The sequence below is a fragment of the Stegostoma tigrinum genome, chromosome 6 (assembly GCF_030684315.1).
Source record: "Stegostoma tigrinum isolate sSteTig4 chromosome 6, sSteTig4.hap1, whole genome shotgun sequence".
NCBI classification, from domain to species: Eukaryota; Metazoa; Chordata; class Chondrichthyes; order Orectolobiformes; family Stegostomatidae; genus Stegostoma; species Stegostoma tigrinum.
Window position 1 is genome coordinate 114,510,970 of NC_081359.1, and position 12,541 is coordinate 114,523,510.

At 45.0% G+C, this 12,541-nt stretch overlaps 1 protein-coding gene across 2 annotated transcripts in view; it reads right to left on the reverse strand.

Annotated features, from left to right (window-relative positions):
* The window catches only part of LOC125453604 (protocadherin-16-like), a 344,257-nt gene that overhangs the window by 87,128 nt on the left and 244,588 nt on the right, over nucleotides 1-12,541 (reverse strand). For both annotated transcript variants that reach the window (XM_059646911.1, XM_059646910.1), the window contains one exon: nucleotides 7,333-8,193. In XM_059646911.1, the coding sequence (XP_059502894.1) occupies nucleotides 7,333-8,193 (861 nt within the window). The remainder of the gene's footprint in view (nucleotides 1-7,332; nucleotides 8,194-12,541) is intronic.

A 12,541-nucleotide genomic window follows, 5' to 3' on the forward strand; every position in this document is an offset into this window, starting at 1 on the left:
GATGGGACCAACACATGCAGCAAATCCTGGAAACTCAGGGACAGACAGCACTGGGCCGAGAGAAAAAAGGGACAGATATCGAGGGGTCAGAACTGCAGGAGCCCTAGAGGAATATCAAATGTACAAGAACTTAAAGAGAGAGTACAGGAGTTAAAAAGGCGACATGAAAGGATGCTGATGGGTGAAATGAAGGAAAATCCTAGATTGGCTCATAGGTACATGAAGGATAAAAGATTAATGAGGGAGCGAGTGGGGCCCATTAAGGGCTGCAGTGGTAATTTGTGCATGAAACCAGAGGATATAGGGAGGGTTCTAACTGAATACATTGAGTTAGTGTTCACCAGTAAGAGGGATAACCTGGTATAAAGCTCAGGGAGAAGGTCTGTGATACAATTAAAGAAATTAGCATAGACAGAGAGGAGGTTCAGAGTGGCCTGGCAGGCTTAAAGTAAATAAATCTCCAGGATCCGATGAAAGATATCCCCAGGTGTTGAGTGAGACAAGGGAGGAAATAGGAGGGGCACTGGAAATAATTTTCACTTCCTCACTGGCCACAGGAGAGGTGCTGGAGGGCAGTCAATGTGGTACAGTTATTCCAGAAGGGAGCAGGGATTAACCAGAAACCACAGGCCAGTGCAATGGTGCTGTGGCTTTAAATGGTTATTATGTCCTGGGTTTTTTTGGAGAGGGGTTGTAAGCCAGAGGTAGTGAGCAGTCCACCAGAACCACCAGAGTAAACAGCTTGGGAACAATAGTAGCAACCGCACCCCCCACCCCCACCCCCCTACCGCTGCCAAATTCTGAATGAAGGCCATCTACTAGTTCACTGATGACACCAATGCATGGGATGGATATCTAACAATGACAAGTCAAAATACAGAAGGGAGATAGAGGGCTTGGTGACCTGGAGCACTGAAAACAATCTCTCTCTCAACACTGGCAAAACTAAAGAGCTCATCATTGACTTCAGAAAGAAGGGAGAAGAATGTACTCCCATCTACATCAACAGAGCTGAGGTTGGGAGAGTGAAGAGCATCAAGCTCCTCAGAGTGACAATAACTGATGACCTGTCTTGGACTTCCCACGGAGATGCAACAAACAAGGTGGCACAATGCCTCTTCTTCCTCAGGTGGCTTAGGAAATTTGGCATGTCCATAAGGACCTCACCAACTTCTGCAGATGCCACCCTGAAAGCATACTGTCCGGGTGCATAACGGCCTGATACGCAAAATGCTCTGCCCAGGCCCGTAAGAAATTGCAGAAGGTTGTGTGCACTGCCCAGACCATCACAGAAGCCAATCTTTCATCCATGGGCTCCATTTACTGGCTCACAGCTGCGGAAAGGTGGCTGACATCATCAAAGACCCATCGCTCCCCAGTAATGCTCTCCTATAACCTTTTAAATCAGGCAGAAAGTACAGAAGTTTGACGACATGAACCAACAGGTTCTTTCCCAGCGTTATCAGACTATTGAATGGGCACTAGCCTCAAGTAATGTAACCTGCAATGTAACCTGTATGTCTCTTTGCTGTTTGTGATCTGTACATCCTTTGCTTGCTGTGATCTGCCTGTACCACTCGTAAATAAAGCTTTTTGCTGGACTTTGGTACACGTGACAATAAATCAATCAAATCAAATCAAAAGGGATGTGGTCAAACTCCATCAGAATCAGGATTTTTAGTTTAGCCTTTTAGCAGAAGCAGCTGAGGTTGTGAAATGATGCCACATCTCTCTTTGCTACAGCTGAAAGCGGGAGTTCTCTCTCTCCCTCTCTCAGAATTGTCTTTGATGTTCATTACTCCTGGATTAGCGAACTGCATGTGAGATAATCTGTTTTCTGAATTTGCCTTTTGGCAAAGGGTGCATTTTTGGGATGTTGCTGTATTGGAACAGTAGATTAGAACATAGAACATAGAACATTACAGCGCAGTACAGGCCCTTCGGCCCTCAATGTTGCACCGACCTGTGAAACCAAACTGAAGCCCATCTAACCTACACCATTCCATTATCATCCATATGTTTATCCAATGGCCATTTAAATGCCCTTAAACTTGGCGAGTCTTCTATTGTTGCAGGCAGGGCATCCCACACCCTTACTACTCTCTGAGTAAAGAGATTAGTAATAGTTATTATGTCTGTTGCTTTGCCAAGTTTTGAAATATAGTTCTTATTCCCATTCCTTCTTGCAGGTCTGGCAGCATCTGTGGAGGAGAAAACAGAGTTAACATTTCGGGTCCGGTGACCCTTCCTCTGAACCCAACCTCACCGGCCCCAAAACATTAACTTTGCCAGACCTGCTGAGCCTTTCTAGCAACTTTCTTTTTGTTCCTGATTTACAGCATGTGCAGTTCTTTTGGTCCTTCTTTCATATGTTGTATCTTAAATATAGTGGATGAATAAAGTGTGGTTTGCTTTCACTTTGGAGTGCAACACCTTACATTTACCTTTAAAATAAGAACAAGTTAGGGTCTAGATTATCTTCTTGATAGTTTGATGGGGTATGGTCTGGCTCATAACTCCAGTCAGTCTAACTTAAATGGTGAGGAAACTATTGGAAGCAATTTTGAGGGAACAGAATCCTGATGAAGGAGCCGCCGTTTGAAAGTTTGTGATTTCAAACAAACTTGTTCAACTGTAACCTGGTGTCATGTGACTTTTGACCTTTTCCAGAACATGTAATAGGGTAGAAAGTATGGAAAGGGTCAGGAATCTAACTTCAAATCACAGCAGGCGGGGGGACAACTCTGAGAAAGCATCAGTCAATGCAGGACTCAGGATGTTGTCATTAAATGTATGCAGTGTACAAAACAAATTAAATGAGCTTGTTTTGCAGATTGAAATTGGCAGGTACAGTATTGTGAGTATCACAGAGATGTGGCTGCAAGGGGATCAGGGCTGGGAACTAAACATTCAAGAGTACACAGCCTATCAGAAGGGCAGGCTGATGGGCAGATGGGGAAGGAAATGAAACTAAATCAATACCATGAAGCAATACAGAGACAGAAAGTATAGAATCTGTATGGGTAGAGTTGAGGAACCACAAGGGGAAAAGGACCCCGATGGGAGTTATATACAGGCCCCCTTGCAGGAGTTTGGATGAGGTGCAGAAAATAAATCAGGAGATAGAAAAGGCACGTTAGAAAGGCACTGTTATAATAATCATGGGGGACTTCAAATGCAGGGAGATAAGGAAAATCAGGGAATTTGCGGAATGTCTATGAGGCGGTTTTTGTTGGAGCAGCTTGTGGTAGAAACCACGAGGGAATAGGTAATTTTGGATTTGGTGAGGTGTAACGAGGCCGACATGATTACACAGTTTAAGATGAAGGATCCCTTGGGGGCAGTGACCATGATTTGAATTCACCCTGTAGTTTGAGAAGCTGGAATCAGATAGAACAGAACTAGGACATTGTGGATGTATAGGATATTGGTGAAGCCAATGTCTTCATACAAATACTCCACACAATTCTGGTTGCCTTCTAAAGGAAAGATGTTGTTAAATTTGGAGAGAGTGCAGAACAAATTTACAAGCATATTGTCAGGTCTGGAGGGTTTAAGTTATATGGAGAGGCTGAATAGACTGAGGCTTATATCATATATAGAACATAGAACAATACAGCGCAGAACAGGCCCTTCGGCCCTCGATGTTGTGCCGACCTGTGAACTAATCTAAGCCCATCCCCCTACACTATCCCATCATTATCCATATGCTTATCCAAGGACTGTTTAAATGCCCTTAACGTTATCCCTGCAGTGTTGGAGGTTGACGGGTGACCTTACAAAGGTTTATAAAATCATGAGGGGCATGGATAGGGTGAATAGCCAAGGTTTTTTTCCTAGACAAGGGGAATCCAAAACTAGAGAGGCATAGGTTTAAGGTGAGAGGGCAAAGATTTAAAAGGGACCTCAGGGGCAACATTTTCATGCAGTGGATGATGCGTATATGGAACGAGCTGCCAGTGAAATGGTAGAGGCTGGTACAGTTACAACATTCACAAGGCATCTGGTTAGGTATATGACGAGGAAGGATTTAGAGGGATAGGGCCAAATGCTGGCAAATGGACTACGAAGGATTGGAATGTCTGGTTAACGTGGATGGCCTGGGCCGAAGGGCCTGTTTCCATGCTGTATGACTCTATAACTCTATCATTAGAGTCTTAGAGTCGTACAGCATGGAAACAGACCCTTCAGTTTAACTAACTAGTCCCAACTGCCCGGAACTGGCCCATATCCCTTCATACCTTTCTCATTTATTCAAATGTCTCTTAAACATTGTAACTGTACCCGCTTCCACCACTTTCTAAAAGTTCAGTCCATGCACAAACCGTTCTCTGCGTAAAAAAGTTGCTCCTCACGTCTTTTTGAAATCTCTCTCCTCTCACCTTAAAAGTACACCCCTATTCTTCAGCTCCCTCATCTAGGGAAAAGATACCAACCATTCACCCCACCTATACAGCTCATGATTTTCTAAACCTTTATAAAGTTACCTCTCAACTTTATATGCAGCAGTGAATAAAGTCCCAGCCCATTCAGCCTCTCCTTTTCACTCAAACATTCCCAGCAACATCCTGGGAAATCTTTACTGACCCCTCTCCAACTTAATATATCCTTCCTATAACAGAATGACTACAACAGCACACAGTGTTCCAGAAGAGGCCTCACCAGTGTCCTGTACAACCTCAACATAACGTTCCAACTCCTATACTCAAAGGACCGTCCATAATGGTTTTATGGCCTCCTGGTTGAAGGGTGATTTTCCATCTGGAACCGTGTCTCGTAGGGTCCCACAGGGGTCAGTGCTGAAGCTCTGGCAGCATGTGGTTCATTTTGATGGTTTATAAATAGATATGGGAAGGATAATCAGTCATCCGCAAATGATATATGAATTGGTGATTTGGAAAATAATGAGGAGGAAAGCTTTAGATTACAAGAGGATATAACCAGGCAGGTCCTCATCTGACCTGTCAATGGCAAATGGAATTCAATCCAGATGAATGGCTAAGACAGACATGTTTTTAATCAGAGGAGATCAGATCAGACACTGTGCAGGCCTCTTTTCAAAGAAGGATTGAAGGGGCTTCAGACCATTTTGATGGGGGATGGATGTGGAGAGGGATTGTCCATCCAGGAGGAGAAGGCAACTCTGTTCAGAAAACTGGAAATTGTGGAAATGACATAAAGCATTGGTAGAATCATGAATAAAAACCAAAAGACCCACAGATGCTGTAAATCAGGAGCAAAAATAGAAGTTGCTGAAAAAGCTCAGCAGGTCTGGCAGCAGTTCTGAGGAAGGGTTACCGGACCTGAAATGTTAATGTTAATTTTACTTCTCAGATGCTGCCAAACCCAACTGAGCTTTTCCAGCAACTTCTGTTTTTGTTCCTGTGAAGAATCTCGAATGTAATTGGTGAAATAGTGAACAATGGCGGACAGAATATTGAGTCAAGGAGATCAGGGGTGGCGGTGTTGCAGGAATCAGCTTAAACATTGGGTCTTCCAGGGCTGGCTTGTTTGTATGTTTTGGAAAGGAGGTAGAAGTGGGCTGAGTGGGGTTGGGAGACTATCAAGTTGGAAGCTGTGGAGGGGAGATGTCCAGAGGAGATGAGGTCAGTGACACTCTTGGAAACTCCAGTTTGATATTCAATGGTAGGGTCATGGTGCAGGGGAGTTGGAAAGAAGTGTTTGAGAGTTGGTGCTCAGCCTCTGTCAGGCGGAGGTCAGTACGGCAGGGCATAACTACATTCTCTTTCTCAGCCAGCTTGATAACAAGGTCAGGGTTGAACCCAAGGGGACAAAGAACAATAAGGTCAGAGGTTAGAGTTGGGGAGGGACATAGAGAAATAAAGGGGAGGCAATGGTCTAGTGGTATTATCGCTGGAATGTTATTGCAGGGACCCAGGTAATATCCTGGGGACCCGGGTTCGAATCCCACCAGGGCAGGTGGTGAAAGTTAAATTCAGTAAATATCTGGATTAAGAGTCTAACGATGACAGTGGATCATTGTCAGGAAAAACCCATCTGGTTCACAAATGTCCTTTAGGGAAGAAACTGCTGACCTTACCTGGTCTGGCCTACATGTGACCCCAGGCCCACAGCAAGGGTAAATAGGGATGGGCAGTAAATGATCCCATGAATGAATAAAAAATAAGAAGTGAATATTGTCTCAATGCAGGGATCCTGTGACAGGTAAAGGCCAGAAGCAGGGGGTTTTCTGAAAACAGCCATACCAGGCCTGAAGCTTCAATCTGTTTCCCTTAGACACAGAAAAGATGTGGGGAAATCTACCACCATCTCAATCATAGTTTAGGACAAGAGGGTGGTATGTTTAAAACTGAGACGATGAGGAATTATTTCTCTCAGAGGGTAGTGAATGCTTCAGGAGGAGACAGACATTTTTAATTAGTAACAAGCTGAAGGGTTACAAGGAGTGCTTAGGAAAATGGAGTTGAGGTCAAGATGAACTCATGATTGTAGTAAATGGTGGAGGAGGCTGGAGGGGCTGAATGGCCTCCTCCTCTTCCTTGTTCATATGTTCTTATGGTCTCTCTCATCACAGTCACTGCTAGACTCACTGAGTTTCTCCAGCATTCTCTTTGTTTGTTTCTTTATATCAATATTACACCTTAAGGAAACATCCCATAATGAGTTGTTGGAAACTGTGAATTTCAACAACAGTCCAAACAAGATGGATGTAGAAAGGATGGTTCCTCTTGTGGATCAGTCCAGAATCAGGGGCACTGTTGTTAAATGAGGCGTCATCCTTTCAGTACTGAGCTTAGGGCAAATTTTTCCCCTCAGATGGTCACCAGTCTTTGGAAGTCACAAGTCCTGATTACAGAACATTTCTCAGGTTGAAGTGTATTGATTCTGTTTAGGCCAAGAATTGAGGGAGAAATGGGAATGTGGAGCTTTATTACTACTCCGGCTTTAATTTCACATGTTCATATACGTGTGTGTGTCAGTGAGTGATTAGATTAGAATCCCAACAGTGTGGAAGCAGGCCCTTCAGCCCAATGAGTCCACACCGCCCCTTGGAGCATCCCACCCAGACCCATCCCCCTATAACCCACACACCCCTGAACACTACAAGCTATTTAGCATGGCCAATCCACCTAACCTGCACACCTTTGGACTGTGGGAGGAAACCGGAGCGCCCGTAGGAAACCCACACAGACACAGGGAGAATGAGCAAACTCCACACAGACAATCGCTCGAGGTTGGAATTGAACCCAGGTCCCTGGCCTGTGAGGCTGCAGTGCTAACCACTGAGCCACCATGCCGCTCCTGTGAGCGAGTGTGAGGGAGTGAGTGTGAGCACAGTTGTGCACGTACCGGTTGCAGCGTTCTCTGCCAAAGGTACATTGCTGATGCTGCGGCGGAAGCGCAGGCCACGGTGTTGCTGCTCCCTCAGGTGGATGATGATGACGCCAGTGGAGGAGAGAGCTGGGGAGCCCTGGTCTGTTGCGACCACAAACAGTGTCCGTTCGCTCTGACTCAGCGTAGACAGCGGTGACAACAGGCGAATTTCCCCGGTGAAGGAATTGATGGTGAACCCAGAAACTGCTGTCAGGAAGCGGTAGAATATGGACGCATTGGCACCAAAGTCTTTGTCGTCTGCCTTCATGGTGGCTACAAGATGATTGACAGGTGTGTGTTTGGAGATGTTTACAATGAGGGGGTCAATGACAAAATGTGGAGAATGGTCATTTACGTCCCTCACATTGACTTCAACCCGAGCCGTGCAGCTCCTGGGTTCTGCGGGAGCTGAGTCAACACCTCGAACCAGGAAGGTGTAGCTGGACTGTCGCTCCCGGTCCAAAGACATGACAGTGCGAATCTTTCCCCTCTCATCAATGTGAAACACACCCTGAGATTCACTGCTCAGATAATACAGGACATCACCATTCGATCCCTCATCACCATCTGTTGCAGAAATTTCCAGAAGCACTGTGCCCACTGCACTATCCTCTGCAATGTCAATGCTGTAGGAAGACTGTGGGAAAGTGGGGCTGTTATCGTTGATATCTAGCACTGTAACATGGACAGAGACCGTGCTGCTTGATTGTGGGCTTCCATGGTCCTTAGCCACAATGGTCAGAGTGTAAAATGGAACCGATTCTCTGTCAAGGCCACTGCTTGTAGACAAAAGCCCCATGTTCCTGTCAATGTGAAAATGGCCATTTGCATCTCCATCTGTAACAAGAAACAAAACAGAAAAAAATATACATGGGCTCAAAGTTTCTTTTTCCAATTAAAGGTTCTGAGATAGTGAGACAGATAGTGAGAGGTTATTCATTGTAGAAACAAAAACAAGGAGGCAGATTAGTACCTGAATGGGTGTAAATTGGGAGAGGGGGAGTGTGCAGTGGGACCTGGGTGTCCTTAGGCACCAGTTGCTGAGGGTAAGCATTCAGGTGCAGTAATTGGTAAAGAAGGCAAATGGTATGTTGGCCTTTATTGTGAGAGGTTTTGAGTACAGGGGCAGGGATGTCCTGCTGCAGTTATACAGGGTCTTGGTGAGACCACACCTGGAATATTGTGAGCAGTTTTGGTCTTAGGAAGGATGCTCTTGCTCTTGAGGGAGTGCAGCGAAGGTTTACCAAGCTGATTCCAGGGATGGCTGATGTACCAGGAGAGATTGACTAGGTTAGGATTGTTTTTTGCTAGAGTTCAGACGAATGAGGGGGGATCTCATAGAGACTTATAAAATTCTAACAGGACTGTACAGGGTAGATGTTCCCGATGGTCGGTGTCCAGAACCAGGGTCACAGTACCTGGTGAGGGGTGTAAACCCAAAACATCAACTCTCTTGCTCCTCTAACTCTGCCTGGCCTGCTGTTTTCCTCCAGCTCTACATTGTATTGACCAAAAGAACTGCGGATGCTGTAAACCAGGAACTGAAACAAAAGTTGCTGGGTTGTGAGGAAGGGTCACCGGACCCGAAACGTTAACTCTGTTTTCTCCTTCACAGATGCTGCCAGACCTGCTGAGCTTTTCCAGAAACTTTGTTGTTGATCCTACACTGTATTGAGTCTGACTCCACCATCTGTTATGGTGGAATTTGAACCTGAGTTTCTAGATCATTACTGGGGTTTATCATTAGATTAATACTCCAGCAATAATACCATAGGCCACTGACTCACAGTAACACAACTCTCATGGTCACACTCACATCTGCAGCATTACTGCAAATAAATCAGTATATGTTTAAGACATTAATGCTAGGAATATAAAAGGTTAGACAGATGAGCTCAGGGCATAGATGGACAGGTAGAATTGCAATGTTGCTGGTGTGTAGAGACATGGCAGAGGGAGGGCCAGGACTGGCAACTGAGCATTCCAGGGTATTGGATCTTCAGGCAGAACAGGAGACAGTGTAAAAAAGGTGCTGACACAATATTCATTACAGAGGGATGATATCTTGAAAGGGTCTTCAAGTGAGGCTTAGTAGGTAGAGTTCAGGAATAAAAATAGGGGCAGTGACACTGATGGGTGTATATTACAGGCCCCCAAACAAGCAGTAGGCAACTGAGGAGCAGATAAGTAGACATGTTACTGGTCTGTAAAAACAATGAAAGGATAATTATATTAGGGAATTTCAATTTGCCCAACTTTAATTGGAATAATTATTGTATAAAGGGTTTAGAAGGGGTAGATTTCTTGAATTTTTTTTTCTATTCATTTTTGTGGGATATGGGTGTCATTAACTGAGTCAGCATTTCTTGCCCATCTCTAGTTGCCCCTGAGAAGGTGGTGGTGAGCTGGCAACTTGAACTGCTGCTGTCCATGTGCCGTGGGTTGACCCACAATGCCCTTAGGGAGGGAATTCCAGGATTTTGACCCAGCGACACTGAAGGACGGTGATATATTTCCAAGTCAGGATGGTGAGCGGCTTGGAGAACTTGGATGTGGTGGTGTTCCCATATATCTACTGCTTTTGGCCTTCAATATGGAAGTGGTCATAGTTTTGGAAGGTGCTGCCTGAGGATCTTTGGTGAATTTCTGCAGTGCATCTTGTAGATAGTACACACTGCTGCTACTGAGTGTCGCTGGTGGAGAGAGTGGACATTTGTGGATGTAGGGCCAGTCAAGTGGGCTACTTTGTCCTGGATGGTGTCAAGCTTCTTGAGTGTTGTTCGAGCTGCATCTACCCAGGCAAGTGGGGAGTATTCAATCACACTCGTGACTTGTGCCTTGTAGATGGTGGGCAGGCTCTGGGGAGTCAGGAGGGAGTTACTCCCGCATTATCACCAGCTTCTGACCTGCTCTTCTCTGTTAACATGGTGAGTCCAGGTGAATTTCCAGTTGATGGTAACCCCCAGGATGTTGATAGTAGGGGAGTTCAGTGCTGGTAACACCATCGAATGTCAAGGCATGGTGGTTAGATTGTGTCTTATTGGTGATGATCATAAGCTGGCATTGGTGTGGCACAAATGTCACTTGTCAGCCGAGGCCTGGATATTGTCTAGATCTTGTTGCATGTGAACATGGGCTGCTTCAGTATCTGAGGAGTCATGAATTCTGAGAATGAAACCAGATGGGCATTTGGGGTGGCAGTGAGAAAGCATTTTAATGATAATGGCAACAAACAGGACATTTTATGCTTGTTATAGTAAAGGAAAAAGATGGGCAGGAAAAAAGGGTTTTGGATTGGGGAAGGCAAATTTTATTTAAAAAGATAGGATCTGGCCAAAGCAGGCTGTGAGCAACTACTCGAAGGTAAATCTATAGCAGAACAGCAGGGGTTTTTTGAAAAGGTACAGGATGGAGAATAGGTCTTACTTGTTCTCTTCAGGGTGAAATGTAGGAGCATCAAGCCCAGAAAACTCCAGGTGTCTCATAATGTTCCGGACTGGATAAAAAGTAATAGAGTGGCTTTTAACAGATACAAAGGGAGTGAAAGATTGGAGGTTATCGTGGAGCACTGATAGTGCAGGAGGACGCTTATGAAAGCAATTAGTAGAGCAAAGATGATGCATGATAGAACTCTGGTGGGAGAATTCCAAAATAACCTACAAGTACATCATGGGGAAGAGAATAGCCAGGAGAAGATTAGGTTATATTAGGGACGTGGGGGTAATCTGTGTGTGGAGCTGGAGAACATTGGGACTGGGTGAAATCAGCACTTCACATGATGATGGGCAAATCGGTGGCAGATGGAATTTAATCCTGATAAGTATGAGGCGATGCACTTTGATTGAAGTATCAAGATAATGCAATGCTCAGTGAAGGCAGGTCACAGGTAGCTCAGAGGGACAGAGGGATCTTGGGGTGCTGGTCCATAGCAGGGGGCAGGACAGGTTAAGTGGGAAGTTACAAAGGTCTCCAGTCTCGAAGTCTCAGGATCATGAAAGAGTGGTGAAGGGCTCCACTGGCCAAGTGATAAGTGACACTGAGCTTCAGATCTTGATGGACCGCAGTGACCTTGGCAAACAAAAGAAATTGGGAATCAAAAAACAGACAGACAAAGTTTTCAAAGTACTTGATAGTGATGACCCGAATGCAGGAATCCAACTGTGTGGGCTGTGAGAGGTGGCTGGAGACATCTCCTTATTCAAGTGCGAGTTGCAGTTCCCTTGCCTGCTCTCCCCAGCAGGGAATAGTTTGAAAGAAAGTCACTCCTGGGGCGCAGACTTAGGGTTAGTCTGCAGCTTTAGGGTTGTTGATCTTACATGTGTCCTGCTGTTAAGTGTTTTTTTTAAAGTGGGACTTCTTTTGCAAGTGATGGTGTATTTTTTATTTTGCACAGTGGATACATGCAGATGGGTTTTTTTTTGTTTGACTTAATGCTGCCTGGATTCTAAATGATGAGCTTAATTCGAGACATTTAATCACTGGGCAAGTGGAATAGGCAAATAAATAGTTTTTTTTAAACTCTTTTGCTTTTTTACTTATTCGGTTTAGTTTTCACTCCTGTTGTGCTCTTATCGCCTTGAAGATATCGCACATCTGTGGTCTCAGCTGGAAGCAGGAAGTTCACAGCTTGCAGTTGGCCAGGAATGCCAGACTGCCTAAAAAAATAGATTGGAAATTGGCTTGCTGAAAGAAGACAGAGGGTGGTAGTTGATGGGAAATATTCATCCTGGAGACCAGTTACTAGTGGTGTACCGCAAGGGTCGGTGTTGGGTCCACTGCTGTTTGTCATTTTTATAAATGACCTGGTTGAGGGCATAGAAGGATGGGTTAGTAAATTTGCAGACGTCACTAAGGTCAGTGGAGTTATGGATAGTGACGAAGGATGCTGTAGGTTACAGAGAGACATAGATAAGCTGCAGAGCTGGGCTGAGAGGTGGCAAATGGAGTTTAATGCGGACAAGTGTGAGGTGATGCACTTTGGTAGGAGTAACCGGAAGGCAAAGTACTGGGCTTATGGTAATATTCTTAGTAGTGTAGATGAGCAGAGAGATCTCGGTGTCCATGTACACAGATCCTTGAAAGTTGCCACCCAGGTTGACAGGGCTGTTAAGAAGGCATACAGTGTTTTAGCTTTTATTAATAGAGGGATCGAGTTCCGGAACCAAGAGGTTATGGTGAAGCTGTA